This window comes from Phaethon lepturus, unplaced genomic scaffold (genome assembly GCF_000687285.1).
Source record: "Phaethon lepturus isolate BGI_N335 unplaced genomic scaffold, ASM68728v1 scaffold50530, whole genome shotgun sequence".
NCBI lineage: Eukaryota > Metazoa > Chordata > Aves > Phaethontiformes > Phaethontidae > Phaethon > Phaethon lepturus.
The window spans coordinates 17,557-34,085 of NW_010510718.1; the positions used below are offsets into that span (position 1 = coordinate 17,557).

At 48.8% G+C, this 16,529-nt stretch overlaps 1 protein-coding gene across 1 annotated transcript; it reads right to left on the reverse strand.

Annotated features, from left to right (window-relative positions):
- Positions 1-794: 794 nt before the first annotated feature.
- On the reverse strand, positions 795-14,766 carry LRRC75B (leucine rich repeat containing 75B). Its single transcript, XM_010281684.1, has 4 exons — positions 14,761-14,766; positions 13,983-14,111; positions 11,458-11,570; positions 795-1,448 (listed from the first exon to the last, which is right to left on the reverse strand). Exons 1-4 carry the CDS (start codon positions 14,764-14,766, stop codon positions 926-928), a joined length of 771 nt encoding a protein of 256 aa, XP_010279986.1. The 3' UTR covers positions 795-925.
- Between the last annotated feature and the right edge of the window lie 1,763 nt (positions 14,767-16,529).

The window sequence follows — 16,529 nt, forward strand, 5'->3', positions numbered from 1 at the left end:
CACATTCACTGCTTGCTCCTTTAGTGATGCAGTTATGGACTTGGCTGTCTGCTTTTCCTCAATTTCACTTGGAACTTGTAATTTTAGTACAAAAGCACAGCTTTTGAAACCAATCCTGCTAATCCACCAGACTGTTCCCCCTTCCTCTCCTCCACCCTCCTCCCATCCCATCCCAACTCATCCCATCCCCACTCATCCCATCCCCCATGCTCCCACCAACACATACCTCCTTCCCCTCCCTCTCACCCCGGTCACACAGCAAATATCCTGATGCTGCAGTTCCAAGCCATGTGTCCGCCCCAGCCTATGCAATCCAATGGTCTCTGACCAAGTCCCTTTGTTCAGACATTAATACAAAACACACAATAGGAAAAAAACAAAACAAAAGGAGCCAGACACAAGAGGGAGACACATTGCTGGGCTCCAGCTCTGGCCTCTGAGCCCTTCAACTAAGCTCCACAACAGCTAGGCTCTTGGGGTACCTCCTTTCACACTCAAGGCTGCAGGTCCCAAGGTTTCCCAGGTGCATAGGAAAAGGAAGAAAGGACATAACCTACAAGCCTGTTTCTGTTTTAGGTTCCCCCCCATCCCTTTCCCTCAACCCAATGGCTGCTGGAGGATATTCTTGACTCCGACAGGTCTTTTCCCGTCTTCCAGTGAGACCCTGCCTGGGGACCAGGTTCACTGTAAGTCACTGGTTCCTCTCTGGAATGTGGGTGAGGGGTTTGGCAGCGAGGGGAGGGAGCGGAGCATGTTGGGGGTGGATGACAGGCTTTTGTCTCACAACAAGTCTGGGGGGAGATGTCAGGGAAGGCAAGAGAAAAGAGCCAAAGGAAGTCAGTAAAGCTGGCCCTCTGCTTGACGTCTGTACTCAAGACTTCTCCTTGAGGTGGCTTCAGTGTGCCAGTGCTGGCCTGTTTGCCAGTCATCTCTCACAGCCCTGCTGAGAGAAAGCACGTGGCGGGGTGCTTCCTGCTGCTTCGTCCTCTGGCTGGCTGCCCTCATGCCCGCTAGAGATTTCTGAGTCGCAGTCGAGCGCCTCATAGATGGTAGGCAGCGTGGTCTGCTGGCTGAGACGCTTGCGCAGGCCCACAAGCAACGGCTGTGGCATGGAGGAGACATCCACATTGTTGCCAAGGTCAACCCAGGCCAGACAAGGGAACTTGTTCATGTCCTTCATGGTGTCAGTCAGCTCCTTCATGGTCGCCCGCGTCAGTCGGTTGCCATTGAGGGAAAGGTGAGTGAGCTTGGGTAGTGCCCAGAGGAAGGGCAGCAGCAGGCGCACCATGTCATCATTCAGCTCAGTGAAGCTCAGGTCCACAGAGGTGAGGTGGTCCCCGTTGTTCTGCAGGTAGTAGGCCATGCGGTGGACATCCCGCATGGTCAGGGGGATCCCTGACAAATCCATGGAGTCCTGGCTCACCTTCTTCTGCAGGCTGGTCTTCAGGCTAGTGATGGAAAGGGATAGAGAGAGAGATCACTAAGGGGACCACTCTCATCCATCTCTCACCCAAGTGACAGATCACTTGGGACAGGGGAGAACTCATTAAGAAACGTTAAGCAAAGGGTTAATGGAGCTCATCTGGGAAACAAGTTCAAGGTTTGCACTGTGCTTCTGGGCAGACTGTGTCCTGAGGCTTTCCTGTATCTTCTCAGCACTTACACATAAACTTTGCCAGAACTGCCTAAACATAGGATGTTAAAGTGTCCTCCACTAGCACATTTGAAAGGGTTTGTCTGTATGTGCATGTACAGATGCTCATGCACAGAAAGTAAAAATAACCAAGGCAAGCAGAATTTCCAAGTGCACTGTGCGGGGGCTGGTTGTGTGCCACCTCTCCAGGTGAATGACAAGGTCTGTTGCCAACAGACTATGTTGCAGGGCTACTGCAGAGGACAGTAGTGTTAAAAGGCTGAGAAATTGGTATTTTGTCAGGAAAACCATCTATAGGCAAACCGCACTCCAAGAGTGGATTTACTGCATGTCCCTTTAAAAGCTTTCCCAAGCAGCACTTAGTCAGTAAGCAGCACCAGTGGCTGCCTGTTTGGGTCTCTGTGGTCAGCAGATCAACTGGGATCTGCTGCAGCTGTGAGGAGGCGGGGAGGGCATAAGGGTGCTAAAAGAAATCTAGAGATGGGTTCAGCCCTTTCTTTTGGTGTCTGCCTAGCAAGTGGAGTGAGGAGGAGGTAGGCAAGCTGTACAGCAGGCAAAGCTGTGCTGTGGGGCTGTTGGGTATGCAAAGGGAGTGGGATGTGGAGTTTTATGATGGACTGTGGGTTTGTGAGAGTGCTGTGAGAAGTGGGAGCTGTGGGGCTGTAGGAGCTGGTGGGGATATGTTGCAAGATTGAGTAGAAATGTGTGGTGGTGTAATATAAGAGAACCTAATCCCTTAGTGTAAATGATATGAGTCTTGCTGTCCTTTCAGACACATCTAGCTTTAAGGATATGGGAGCCCTAGTAGGACCCCCACTAGTGTCATTAATCATGTGCTCAGTGGGCCTATAAGTGCCTTGTTGAGCTTGGGAGGAGCAGGGTGGGTTAAGAATTAACCACCAATTTGAAAGTCCCCACTCTTCCTATCTGGCTCTCTGTAGCGTCCTGCACACCTGTGGCACAGACAGTCCCTGAGAGCAATGGGTACATGGGAATGTGCAATTTCCTTGGAGGAGGCTGCAGCACCGCAGGAGCTCCTGTGGCAGGTGAGAATGACCCTACAAGCCTTAGCATTGCAAGGCCCTTCCGCAGTTGTGGAGCGGCTGTGCTGCTGCTTCTAGAGCTTTGCTTTACATATGCAGTTCATGGCATCCTGGAAATCTTAGCCCTTAATAAATCCCCTATGAGCATGTGATAACACAAGTGAATAAATGTACATCAGTGCAGGCAACAGCCCTTCATGGACACAGTCAACACTGGAAAACCTGTAGCTGTGCCTCCTTGTAGGAGCATGAGGTGGAAAGACCTTGTGGTCTGCCCTGTGGTCTCAAGCCCGCAAATTCCAGCTCTGGGTTTAACATCACTTTGTTCAAGCACGCTTCTATGCGTCCTTGTGTTTCCCATGGGAATTCACTGTGCAAGGCTGAGGTGGTACCTGCCAGCATGCATTTGAGCTAATGAGTTCTCATGTGTGCTTTTTTGTGTGTGTGCATGTGTATAGCTTGTCACCAACCACTGGCAGCGGATAGTACAATCTACCACAAAAGAGGGTTCAATTTGTAGAAAACCTGTCGGGGACCAGCCTCAAACCTGGAAGTCTCAGCTCTCCCCTGGAACAATGTTATCCCTTTGGCTGTGCTAGATGTTTATCTGGGTGCTTGATACAGAGTGCTGATTGTTCTAGCACAAGAAAGTATCAAATTCCCAGTGGAGGTATGCATTCATGTTGGTCAGATTAAGCAGGAAGAAATAAATCTTGAGTGTAACCTGACTGCACGGGGGAAGTAGTCCCCTAAATCCATTCGGGGCTAGTACCAGAGATGAGGCAGAAGCTTTCTCTGGCCTGTATTGGTTTAGAGTAAGACTTTGTTGGGGGTGTGAGGGGATACAGAATAAACAGCATAGAGTCAGTGTCTGTTTTGTGCGAACGCAGCCTGTGGCTCCTGGAAATTCTCTTCCCCAGTGCTATCCTGTCATGGATGTGATGCCCATGGCAGATCCTGGGGGGGCCAGAAAGGACACATAAACATAGGGACACCCCCCCGGTCCCAAGCGCTATCTGAGTCTGTGCAAAGCCTCCTCTGACCTTGCTATTGTAAAGCTACAAGGAACAAGCCTTAGAGCTCCCAGTTTGGGATGGGAACCAGGTTGGAGTGGGGACCACTGGAGGGCATGTCTGAGCCAGCACCGCTCCCTCTGCAGGGCCTCAGCATTCAGGTGCTGGTTTTCCTGCTGTGTCTGCAACAGGAGACAAGTTTGAATGGCTCTTGAGGTCTCCTTTCGAATGACTTGGCTCTGAGTGCAGACAGTGGTAAGTGAAGGGAAATGTAAGGAGGACAGAAGCAATATGCTTGTCTGTCTTTTCCTGTCAAGCCTCGCCTCCTGTTGACAGCTCTGCAGGGACTGCAGTAATAAGTCATGGATCGTGCTCTGACCAGAGCAGGTACCTTCTGTTCCTCCCCCCAGCAACAAGCCAATAGCCCAAGGAGGTTTTAATCAAGCAGACAAATTATCTCCCCATAATTGATTCTCCAGACTGGACTGTTCCTGGCTGAATGTGCTTAAAACCTCCTGTCCTGTGCCAGGGGCTGCCTGCCCTGTCTCCTTTGCTGGCTTGTTTTTCTTTCCTGTGTTTTTTGCTGCTTCCTTTTGCCCTCATTGCTATACCTGCCAGGGTGACTCTGGGCCTCCTGTCTCAGCACTGTGTGCTCCTCCTGTGTTTAAAATGTTCTCTTGCCTGTAAAAATGCCTCCCTTATAGAGTTGTCTGTAGAAGCCTTGCCCTGGGGGACATAGCACCTAATGCTGCAGCTCTCTGGTAAGTGCTGAAGCATGAGACCGGATGCCCCACGCATGCTTTGAACCCTGGCAGCTCTCCTGCGCGCCTCCTTGGTGTTCCTGTGCAGCTCCAGGAGGTGCAGCTAAATGCCATCTCTGGGGCAGGGCACAGAATAGCTGACCATTCCTTCTCTATTGTTTATTAACAGAGGTAAATATGTCTGTTGTCAGAAAAGGGACAGAGAGATGTGGGTAGATGCTTTACTCCAAAATATCTGACTCTTGGGGGGTTTTGTGATCTGCTAAGCTCTCTTTCTTTGGGAGGGGAGGGCACAGGGGGCATGATACAGAGGACCCCAAGCTCTCAGACACTTGTGCAGCAGCTGAGAAAATGCCAGGTTTATTTCCAGGGAAATGCGTCATCTATTATATTATCCCCTAATTTCTGCAAGTAAAATAGGCTTAGAGATTGCTTCAGCTGCAGCAGCTTTTTTTCTTTGTGTGAGACAAAACAGCTACTTAGCGACATGGCTCTTGATGCCTGTGGGACTTGTGGGCAGAGGACTGCAAAGCACTGGAGGCTGGATTAACCTAATGCTACTGCAACTGGTGCTGTGTGCAGATTTATAATTGCAGGGATTTGCATCTAACAAGGATCTGGACCTTGGGTGCAGGCAAGCAGACTGTGTTTGTATTATTTGCAGCAAGCTTAGAGAGGAAACAAACCCCTACTCCCCCAGATGCTGGAGAAATGGCTGCAAGTGAGAAACTGTGAAACTTTGAGCAAGAAGCAAAGGCAATCAGCAGCCTGTCCCCTACTGCCTTCCTGGAGCTAGATGCAGCATACAGTGAGGAATGGTGCCTGCTGCTCCTGTTTATAAGGGATTAGCACCCTGCTTGCAACCCTTGTCCAGCTCTGCTGAGGGATGAGAGCTCTTCTAGGTACATCTCCTTGTTTCTCTCGTGTCAAACAAGTTTTTTCCTTGCATTTTCCAAACTCCCTCCTTGGGGTCTGGCCTTTCTCCCAGTGACATGCAGGCAGTCCTCCTTCCACCCTCACTGCCAATTAACCTTTCTGTAGGTGCCACCTCTACTCTTCAGTGGACATTTGCCAGCTGTCCCCAGGCTGTACCATGAGCCTGACCATCTGAGATCCACCCAGGATCAGTCCAGACAGCATAGGGGTCTGAGGGACATGCAGGTGTTGGAAGAAGTCTTTCTACGTCTCAATCAGAAATGTGGGTCAGGAAAGGGATGAAACCATCTTGTGCCTCCCTCGGCTTTTTTCTGGGATAAAAATCTTCCTCTCCCCACATAAGGTTCAGTCACTGTTGCTGCCTCCTGGGAACTTGGCTAATGTCAGCAAATTCAGAGCTATTTTGCGATTAAACAGTTAAGAGACCTGAAATTAATTGCTAGTTGTTTGTTGCAAGGACCTGCACCAAGGGACCTAACCCTTAGGCCCTCTTCCAGGTGCTTCTCTGAGTCCATGAAACTGAGGGCTCCGCACACTATTAGCACTGAATTCATTCAACTTGTTGCTCATCAGCTAAATTCCTTGGTGGCTGCAGGAAAGGGGTGTAATGGCTCCTGATTGTTGCTCTGGTGGGACTTGCAGCAGCCACAGCGGTGCCTGGTCTCTTGTTAGCTTTGTGGGGTTTGGAGGAGCTTGTTCAGCCCAAGAGTGTTCAGGTTCCTGGAGTCCCAGCCTCATTTCCTTGTCTCCATGCTATGGAGAGAGGCTGGGAGGAGACCATAAGAGACAGGATTTCAGTAATGAGGGATGCCTGCTACTCCCTGCCAGTCTCTCTGGGGAATTACCAGCTTTCTTACCCTATCTCTCTTATTTTTACATTTAATTTGCCTCCAAATGTAAAATTTTCCTGATGCCAGAGACTCCTCCCATCACTGTGCATCCCCACCTTCATTAACAGGTACTGGCTGTGTAATTAGTGGCTAATTAGCCATGAGTTGGGTATCTCTTGGCTGATATTCCTTGCATAGAACCTAGTGACAGGCATGTTTGGATGGCTTCTCTGCTTTGAGCAGTGATACAGGGGATGGACTCTGGGCTTTTTAATCGCCTGTTTAGCATTATCTGCTTGCTTTGCTTCCCTGTGGCACAGGGTGCTGCTGTGCAGGGCTGGCTTTAGCTGCCTCTTAGTGAGACACGAAAAAGGAAAGAAGCCTCAAAAGCACTGACCTAGACTAACCCAGCCCAAGCGATTCTGAGGCTGGGCCCAGCACCTCTGTAAAGATGGAGGCAGTGCACAAACAGGCCAATTCCATGAGAAGTCCCTTAGTCACATCTCCATCCTTGCACCCAAGCTCTTTTGATCAACTGTGGGGAGATTCCTCACTGTGGAGAGAAGGGAGTGCGAAGGTGGCCTTTCTCCTACCACCCTCCCTCTGCAACTGGGATGGGACATGGATATTTGTAGCTAATGATGCAGCTGAGTGCCTCTCCTCCTGGCTCTGCTGTCATCTTCACTCTGTCCTTGAAGGTGTGTTCAAGAGAGCTGTGAACCCTTGGCTACCTTCCTGCTGCCACTTGATCTGTCCAAGACCTCTGGTTGTTTCCCCTCATTATTTAGGCCCATCCTAGCAAAGCAGGGAATAATGTTACCTCCTCATTTTAAAAGTCAGCCTTTGTCCTTGTCAGACCTTCAACTGTGTAAAAGTCATATAGGCACAAGGTCTGTGCTGATTCCTTTTAGCAACCATCTGCCACCCAGCCTCCATTATTTCACTCATTGTCTATCTCTCTATCAGTGTCCTGCATTTAGAGCTGTTTCCTTGCAGTCTTCTAGACCCAAGTGCTTTGCCAAGACAGCTCAGTTGTAATCCACAGCTTCTTGATTGCAGTACTAGGCTGTGATCTAGCTCTCTAGACAAACACTGCCTTCGCCTGGTACCCTTCTCTCTCCATTCTGAATTGCAGTCCAGTGTGGCTTTGCCCTCAAAAAGTAATACATCTCTTGGATTCAGGCACTTTCAGCAGAATATGTAGTTCTCCTGCAATGCTGAATTAAGGAATCTTCAAGACTTCTGAAAACAAGAATTAATAACATCCAAACATTCTGCATCTGACAAAATACTACAAAAAGGTGCTGATAGCCTAAAAAGCCTAGGTCTGCAGAGAGGAGCATTTCTTAATCCATTACTCTTTACACTATAAATGTCAACTTAATGAGAAAGTGAAGCTGGAGTTGTACAACACTCCAGGATGTATTCTGCTCATTAAGTGTGAGTGATCTATGCAACTGTAAAATGGTGCTAAAACTGAATTCCCATTAGGATATCAGGGACTGACAACTGTGCAGTAAAGTCATGCTGGTCCCTGCTGTAGAAATCTTATCTAGCTTTTGAGTTTTTAATTTTAAAACCCCCAGTAAATCCCCCAAGAGCTTGACTTCCCTGTTTGAGCAGGCAGCCAACCCAAGCAGGGTCAGCTGCAAGGTGGGATGCAGGATGTTGACTGGAAACTGCAGATCTGTGGTAGGATTTTGCAGGAAAGGAGAATAGAACTCTCTGCTTTCAGTGTGGCAAACCTGTCCGACTATCACCTGGGCAGCTGAAATAGTCTCTTTGGGTGGCCGCACAGCTGACACTGCTATTGTTCAATGCAGGCAGCCATTCTGGAGAACCCACTAGCATGGATGCGGAGGGCAAACTGCCTCCCAGCATCACCTTTGACAGTTAATCAAGAAGAGAAACCAGACGTGGCCTAGGCTGGATCTCTCCTTGCTTCATCTGCTGTTGCATTAAGTCCACTGTGCTGCAATAAGCTTTTTCCTTCCCCGTTTCTGTATAGCCTCTGCGTCTGGCCTGGGGCATTCAGCTGATAATAGCATGTGGCCTGACTTCTCTCCCAGATTCAGGGCTTGGTGCTATATTACAGTCACTTCTGTCGGTAGCTCTTCAGAGGAATGGCTAAACAGGATGAACAGCAGCCCACTGTGTCCTGTGCAAGGCACACTGCACCGTTGCTGCAGTCATAGACCTGAGTTGAATACATCAGTGTTTAAGGTGATAGTGGAAGCAGGTTTGTTGTTAAGGAGGTCTAGAGGAATGTATCTGTGTGTCTGGAGGCTCTCATGTTTGATGTTTTGCTGACTTAGTCTATTTGTGAAAATTTAGTATTTGGTTGGGCTCTATAGCATGAATAGCATAAGATTGTTCCTGCTTGATGGAAGTATGATTGGTTTTTAATAGAGTTTACGGTTCCAGATGTCCTGGTGTTGCTGTGTATCAAAACAGGAGCGCCTGAAGAAATGTATCTTATTCTTTCTGCTTTGAGTTGTGGCTCAGGTTTGCTGGATCAGTTGCTGGATGTTTTGGGTCCCACTGAGAGTAGATGGGGATGAACTACAGGTAGTTTGTTTCTGACCTGCTGGTTCGCTCTTTGGCGGTGGAGAAGAACACCTGATGTGTGATATAGCTCCAGTATTGCAGGTCCCCTTTCCTTCTCCCATACCACATCTCCATAATGGCCCAAACGTAATTAAAACCTGGCAGGGCAGATGCTCTAAGCTCTCTGTATGGCTGGTCTTGTTAATTATCTCCTGGACCTATCTGACATGCTGCCAGAAAGCAGAAATCACATTTTGGAAGAGAACAAGGGAGTACTGCATCAGGTCTGTGAAAGCCAGAAGCCAAAGCCCAGGAGACTGCAAAAGCGAGCGAAGAATTCAGTTCCTAAATGTGGTCTCCATGCACTGATTCCTCTCTGCTGTCCCAAGTCCCCACTGGATTTTAGAAATGCTCTCAAAGTATTGCTGCTACACCTTGCTCCTTACGGGACCTTGAAGGCAGGAAGGGTGCAAGCCAAGGGCACAGGTTCAGGGACAGAGATTTTAGTAAAATAGTCTCACTTGCAGACAGAGGGAAGTGGAGAATTCAGATCAGGTAAAAGCAGCCTGCCTGGACAAAATTATGCCCTGGTATCTCCAACTGAAGCAGCTATTTCTTGCCTTCCTGCTACTGGCAACTTCCATTTTCTTGCAGCAGCCTCGGATGCCAACTCTGCAGGTGCTTTTTGCTGCAAACTAGTTCTTCTCCAGTCTTGAAAAAGGAATCTCTGCTGTTTAATATTTAATCAAAATTATTTTGTGCCTTATGTAACACCTTGCAGCGAGGCCTGGCTGCCAGGCGGGGCTACCTGTTTTAGACCTATATTTCCCTCCATCGCGCATTGCCTTGGTGCCCTCTCCCTGCTTGTGCTCACAGATGCTCTGTAACCGGCCAGTACTTTGGGGCTGACCCCTCTGTGTGGGATTTGGGCTCATGGGGCCCAGAGCTCTTTCTCTGGCCACAGACCTGCTCTCTGTGTCGTTAGTAAGTGATGAGTTTGCAGCAGGCAGTCCGTTGCTCTCCCTGGGCTGTGCAATCAGAAAGGGTACCTCCAGTTTGACTCTCCAACTGGAGGAGAGGTTTATTCTACCTGCAAACAGGAGTGTGGGGGCAGAGGGTTGAGTTAGGTAGCAGCAGGGAGGGATTTCTCACTTGGGAGACCAGAATGAGGACAGGTTTCAGAAAAAGGGAGCTTGGAAAGGAATGGAGACAGCCACCCTCTCTAGAGCTCTCCCTGTCTCCATAACTTCTTATCGTTAAGCCTCTCTTCTACGTCTTGGGAGGGGACGGGGATGAGGTCAGACCTGCTCTCTGCATCCTGCATCTCCAGTGCTCTGCAGGATCCCATAGGGGAAAATGTCATCTGAGTGGGTCTGGAAAAGGACTTGCTCAGCTCTGGTCCCTCGGTCTTGTTCCGTGCTGTGGCTCCCACCTGCAAACTGGCATGAACAGTCCTGCACTGTGGGGTGGTGGGGATGAGAGCACTGAGAGTCCCAGGGGGCTCAGATTCAGTGGCAAAGTGGGGCTACAGGTATGAGAGGCAGATGGCCTGGAAATCATGGTATTAGGGATTTTATTCCTTAAGATGCACTAGGGACCTACCTTGGAGACAGAGCAAAAGGTACGGTGGAAATGTCAATTCCCACGGGGGATTTTAAGTTGCTGGCACATGCATCAAAGACTCTGAAGGTCTCAGGAAAGCCCAGGGCCATTCTCATTGTGCTGCTATTTTTCACGTTTCTTTTTACCCAATCCTGCGCTTATTCCTGTGAAGTTAATGGAGCTGACATGAGCTCCTCTTTTCTTAGTCACTTCTGTCTTCTTTTCAGCACTGGTGATCTGTGTCACAGGAACAGACTTTGCTCAAAGAAAATGAGGAGAGAGGGGTGAATTTGAAAGAAATAGGGATTGCTCTTTATCTGGTTAGAAAAGCCAGCAAGTGCCAAGGAAAGAACAAGTGTTGATGTCTGAATAGGTTTGTAGCAGTGGAAAGCAGCTGCCATCCAGTAGCTGTCTGTGGCCAATGTGTCTTGAGTCAGGTTCCCTGCGTGTAAGGTGCTCTGCATCATCTTTGGTCCAGGCAGAGAAGTGGGAGGTAAGTAAGGACGGTCACTTCTCTGCCAGCCCCACCCCCCCCGCCCCAAAGTGGTTCCTACTCAATGCGGTGATCAGTTTGTGGTAGTGCCTCATAGTGGGAGACTTCCTGCAGGCAAGGAAGTTATCCTGGGATAGACAAGGACAATGAGGAATGCAGAGCTGGGGGCTGGCTCAGCTCGGTGCATGGGTGTGTGTATCTGTAAGGCTGCCAGCTTTGACCATGCTCCTAGGGCCAAACACCCTGCAAGCCCTGCCGGGAGGGTTATCTGTGCTGTGCAATCAACGTTTCGGTGGGATTGATTTCAATGCACTTGGGAGAGGTTGAGGAACTGTAAGACCACATAAAAAGCAGTAAACAGCAAACCAGATCGAGCAGAGGGGTGTTGGCGCTGACCTTCTGCTGTCTGACTGAGGTTTTCTAAGAGACTGAGCAGAGGCTGCCATGCAGGTTTTCAGCCCTGCCTTCCTCTGAGAAGGGCAGTAGTGGCAGACTGGGATGGTGCTTGGCTGCAGCATAGTTTTGCCTGGCAGATCCCCCTCTATGCCCATTCCCACTGTCCCTGCCAGGCTGCTTACCACACTTGGGACTTCCTCCGGGGCATGCCGTGCCGGTGCCATTTTGAGTGGGGAGTTAGGTGGTAAATCAGCTGCCTGCAGATCCTGTCAGAGGATTTCCAGGGGTCATATTCCTGAAAGCAAAGGGACAGCTTAGCCTCTGTGTACAGCACAGCAGAACAGGAGGCAAGGGGGGAAGACAGAGGAATATGGGAAAGGAACAGAGGTAGCAGTGGAGGAGGGAAATGTATATAGGGAAGAAGATGAAGAGAAGAGGAAAAGAGGATGAAAGAGAAATGGTGAGAAATCATGAGATGCTTCTGTTGCCTCTGGGTTTATTTTTGCACATGTTCTCTACCACCATGACTTTGAATGGCACCTCTCTTCCTCTGGTGAAGCAGAATGCCAAACGGCAGCTGCTGAAGGCTGGGATTTCTGCCCTCTCTATCATATTTTCCAAATGCTGACAGACACCTGCATTCCCATTTGTCAGCCCTCCAGCCGTGGTGAAACGTGTGCATTTAGGGATTTGATAGGTAAACATATAGTAAAGCTGTCAGGGAATATGCTAATTTATTCTTCATTGCAAGCAGTTAAAGTGCTGTACTGTGGGCCTACAGCTGCACTGTGGCGTTCCTAAGCAGTCACTGAATCAGCTGAACTCCCCAGGGGTGCGCTGCCAGCGTGTGTCCATTCTGCTGTGCCAGGTGCTCAGCCGAGCACTCCAATCCCTGTCCCAGTTCCCCTAGGAATCCCACAGGGACTGGCCCTTGCCCTTGGGTTAGGTGCCTTGTTCTAGACTACTACTGTGCTTGCAAGGCAGCAACTGGCACCCTGCTGTAACCTAGAACAGCAAACCTTTGAAGTGGTTGCACATGTACACCAGCCTTCAGCACAGGAGCTGGTACAATGCTCTGCAAGTGTGTGTTGGCTCACAACTGAGAATTACCCTCCTGTTCCTTCCCGTGTCCTCACTGATTTAATTTCCACTGACAGACTGGGAATTGCACTCAGCCTGCTGGCCTGTAATGCAGTTAACACCCACCAGATGCTCAGCCAGGGTCAGAGAGGGGACATGGTCTGCCAATGTTTGTGCTGGGAAGGGTGCTGGTGCTGTAGGGTGCTGAGTCTCTCCAACCCCTTAATTAAACTCCTTTTGGCTTTGAGGGGCAGCTCAGGTGCTCAACATCTTCCTAAGGAAGCAGTAAAATCTTACCTATATAATGCTACAAGTGTCAGTGCAGATAAGCATGTGCATCTATAAGACATAAAAATAGAGAAGGGGGTGGTATATGCAGGTATATAAAAATTGTAGTGTGTTATCTGCTAGGCACCTGGGTACTGGAGTAATGGTCCCTCATGCTGCCTCCCTGCAAGGCATTGTACAGCATGAAGTTGGAGATGGTCTGGTAGAACAGCTGGAGATGAGGTCAAGTGAAATATGGTTAAGAAGTACTACTGCTGCAACCCAACCCCTTCCTTTTGAGATGCTTGTAAAATTTCCACCAAAATTACCCTTGAGGAGAAGATTTTTCAGGCTGCATTGCAGCCCAATGATGACTAAACTTTGGCTCAACGTAGTTTGGCTATTGAGACCTGATGGTTAATTGTTATCGGAGAGCCTCAGGAGGTAGCGGAACAAGGTTAGAAATCCCACTAACCTACACCAAGCATTCAAGGTATTCCCTAGGGTGCAGTTGTGAGCTGTGTGTACTTAATATCTCTCTTTGAATAAAGAAATTCACTCTATTGCTCACCTTAAAGCAAACATGACACTTGCCAAGCCTGATGAGCAAATGGATGTATTGCAAATCCAAGTATTTGTGGTGGCAAAGGGTAACAGAAGTAGATGCTGGTGTTGCAGTAGGACTGTGGTATCTGTGATATTTGTCTGCACTCAGCCTTGCCTTTTTTTGCCTCTGCTCTCCTCATTCTCTGAAAGTAAGTGCTGGAGCAGAGCAGGGACACTGTGCACTTAACATGCTTGCTTCTTGAACCCTGAATTGCATTATATTCCTACAGCACCATTCTTTACTCAGAGATCTGGGAGGTTATAGGGGGAGTGTAATTCTGGGTTAGGGCCACTGCATATGGCAAAGGGCCCAGGAAGAGAGAGAGGTTCTTGTCCTCCTCCTACAGAGGCACCAGTTTGGGCAGAGGTGCAGAGATCTCTGTTCCCCTCTGCAGCCCCATAAGCTAGCTGCTTTGAACCTCTGGGGCGTACCAGTGAATATGGCACCCCCATCTGTGCCATGTATTTTTACCTGGCCTGTACCCTGTCTCCAAGCTTACTATTGGTGCAAAATAAATTCTTTATTTCTATGCACATAACCACTCCCTCCTTCAGCTGCATTCATGTTCTGGGGTAGTTTTAACTGTTTCCTACAGAAATATACACAATATTCTGTATGCCACCACTCCAAGGGTGTACACTGGCTGGTTCTGAAGGATTGCAGAGCACCACCCAGAACCAGTCACCTCATTAAGGCTCTCTTTGCATCAGTGCTCTGTCACAAAATGTCCATTGAGCTGAGGGAGAGGTTCACCTTTTTGGGACACTGCAGATCTCTAGCAAGGCTCATTAGCAAGTCATGGGAGATGGGATCCACCAAGTTGAGGAAGGTCGCATTTTTGTAGAGCACTTCATTGAGGAATGTTCCTTCGAGTCCCAGGTCCTATAAGAAAAACGAGGTCAGTCAGATACACAGGCTCCCTTGGAGCTATAACCATGAGGTGTTTTGAAACCAGAAAGTAAATCCCATGAGGTGCCAGCTGGTTGCTCAATACAGGAAACTGTCCAACAAAGGCGAAGCAGCTGTGTCTGGCCCAGCATTGCTGTGATGGGGGATGTGGACAGCTAGAGAGCTGAATGAGATGCAGTGTTAAACTGAGATAGTCAGCCTAGGTACTGACCGCCTTGTTTCCACCTACCACAGGAAGGCAGGAGTGATGCAATTTCCAGGCTGGCTAGAGCCCAGAGAGAATTAGCTTCAGAGAAACTTACAGTTTTGTCAGCTTCTAGCTACTGAAGGAGCCAAGCAGGAAGGCTGGCTCTAAACCTGCTTCTCCAATCTCAGCTTTTCTAGAAGAATTAAACCTTTCCCAGATACTTAGATACTGCCTTACACCCTGTCTGGCTGACTAGAAGCTCTGCCCATCAGTATGAATTTAGCTGTGCTTTGAATTTCTCGGTAAGTGCTGACAGCATTGTCTTTTGGTTGTAATGGTAAATGTAGAGGTAGCTCTATGCAACAGTCATGGGGAGTCCTCTTCCCATCTTCCACAGCGTGAGCTAGGGGATCATCTGTGGTCCATGCAACTTACCGGCATGGACCAGGATATGGGGCACCTTTGGACATGCTGGAAGAAACCTCAGCATCCTTGGGAACAAAAACCCTCCCAGGGGCCAGATGGGTGATACTGCAAAGAATTAAGCTGTTTCTTGCTAAGAGGAAAGCTAAGAGCTAATATATGACACAGTTATTACAATCATGATGTACCACAGAGCTGTGGAAAGAAAAAAAAGGCATCTGGGAATGTCTTTCACATACTCACATGAAAATACCCCCCAAGGGCAGAAAAAAATTACCCCAGGAGTAGAAACATAGAACCAAAAAGCTCCCTACTAGGGATAGCACTGGGTCTGCCCATTCTGCATGCTGCTGCTGGGAGAAATGAATAAGCAAATGGGTGCCCCATATGTTTGCGCTGCTCCACTGAATGTGTGCTTCAGGCATCACCCAGTGAAAGATGCACTGAGAGCTTAAAAAAAAAAAAAAAGGGGGGGGGGAAGCTGGGTATATACACACACATCACCAGCAGGGATGGAGCCACAGCTGTCAGAGGTGTGGGATCTTAACCCTAAGCAGCAAAGCCGGTGCTGTATCCATTCTCTCCTGCTCTGGATATGCTTGCATCGAGCAGAGAGCGTAATACCAAAGAGACTCTCTGGTGAAGAAAGGGAGAATAAATCAGATGCTTTACAGCCCCATTGCTGTTCACAGATGATACCCACAAGCAACCGGGGATCCCAAGCAGTGGATTGGTCCTGAAGGACAGACAACCACAGCTGGATGTCAGCCAGAAGCATACGAAGGCATCATGCCAATGTCTCCCTTAACTGCAAGGCTTCAGGGAAATGGAGCCTCCTACGCCAAGTGTAATAGGCACAGATGAAGAAAGCTGCCGAGAGGATGGCATGGCTGGGCATGCAGCAGTGGATGTCAGAGCAGTAATTAAACTCCCCCAATTGGAGCTGTACCATTAAGATGAATCTGCATTCCCATTATAAATCCTGCCTGTGAGGGTTTTATAAATAATATAGCTGTAAATATTCACTTCACCTTGATAGTCCATAAATTCTTAGCCCAGGGACATCTGGTTCATCTTGCTTGTTTTTTTTCCCCCCTCTCTCTTTCTCTCTCATTTCATGGAAAATTTGGTACCATCTAAAGGGAAAGGGTTGCTACAAACAGCAGCATTGTAAGTCTTGCTAGTTCAGTTGGCTTAGTGCTGTTATCTTAAAAATGACACTTGGCCATTGTTTCAGCACAGGGAAATCAGATTGTACCAGACTTTTTGCTGGTGTAAGCCTAATGTCTCCCCTGGCTTCAGCTGAGTGATGCCCACTTAGATTAGCAGGAAAGCTGGTCTGTCTTTTGCAAGTGGGTCTTTCAGAGACTGGTAAGATGATGTCCAAAGGCGCTGTCCAACTGTTCCTGTACAAAGCAAATATACACCTGTGATTTGCAGTTGTTCCCTGTGCAGTCTTCTAAGATGCTGGGATCTTGCATCTCTGTTAGTGGATCTGTTCTGTCTGGCTTGCTTTCTTTACTTTATTACACCCTCCTGACAACCTAGGAGCAGTCCACAGCTCTTTGTGGTCTGCAGACCACAGGTCAAAAAGCACCAGCAGATACAATTACATCCTGCAGGGTGCATCTGCAGGGCTGGACAAGGTCTGTGTCTGCTGGGAGCAGCAGGCAGCATGCACCAGGAGCCTGTGTCCTCCGGTCTGGCTGAGCATATCTGCTTATTTGGGGAGGCTGCAATTCCAGTCCCACCATTGCTCTGCCTTCTCAGGCTCTACCCTG

What these genes read in the sequence shown, in the direction of transcription:
- LRRC75B (XM_010281684.1), bottom strand. An exon ending in ATCTGCAGTGTCCCAAAAAG is followed by an intron (nt 11,571 to 13,982) that starts GTGAACCTCTCC and finishes CTTTGCTTTCAG; the next exon opens with GAATATGACCCCTGGAAATC. An exon ending in CGGAGGAAGTCCCAAGTGTG is followed by an intron (nt 1,449 to 11,457) that starts GTAAGCAGCCTG and finishes TTCCATCACTAG; the next exon opens with CCTGAAGACCAGCCTGCAGA.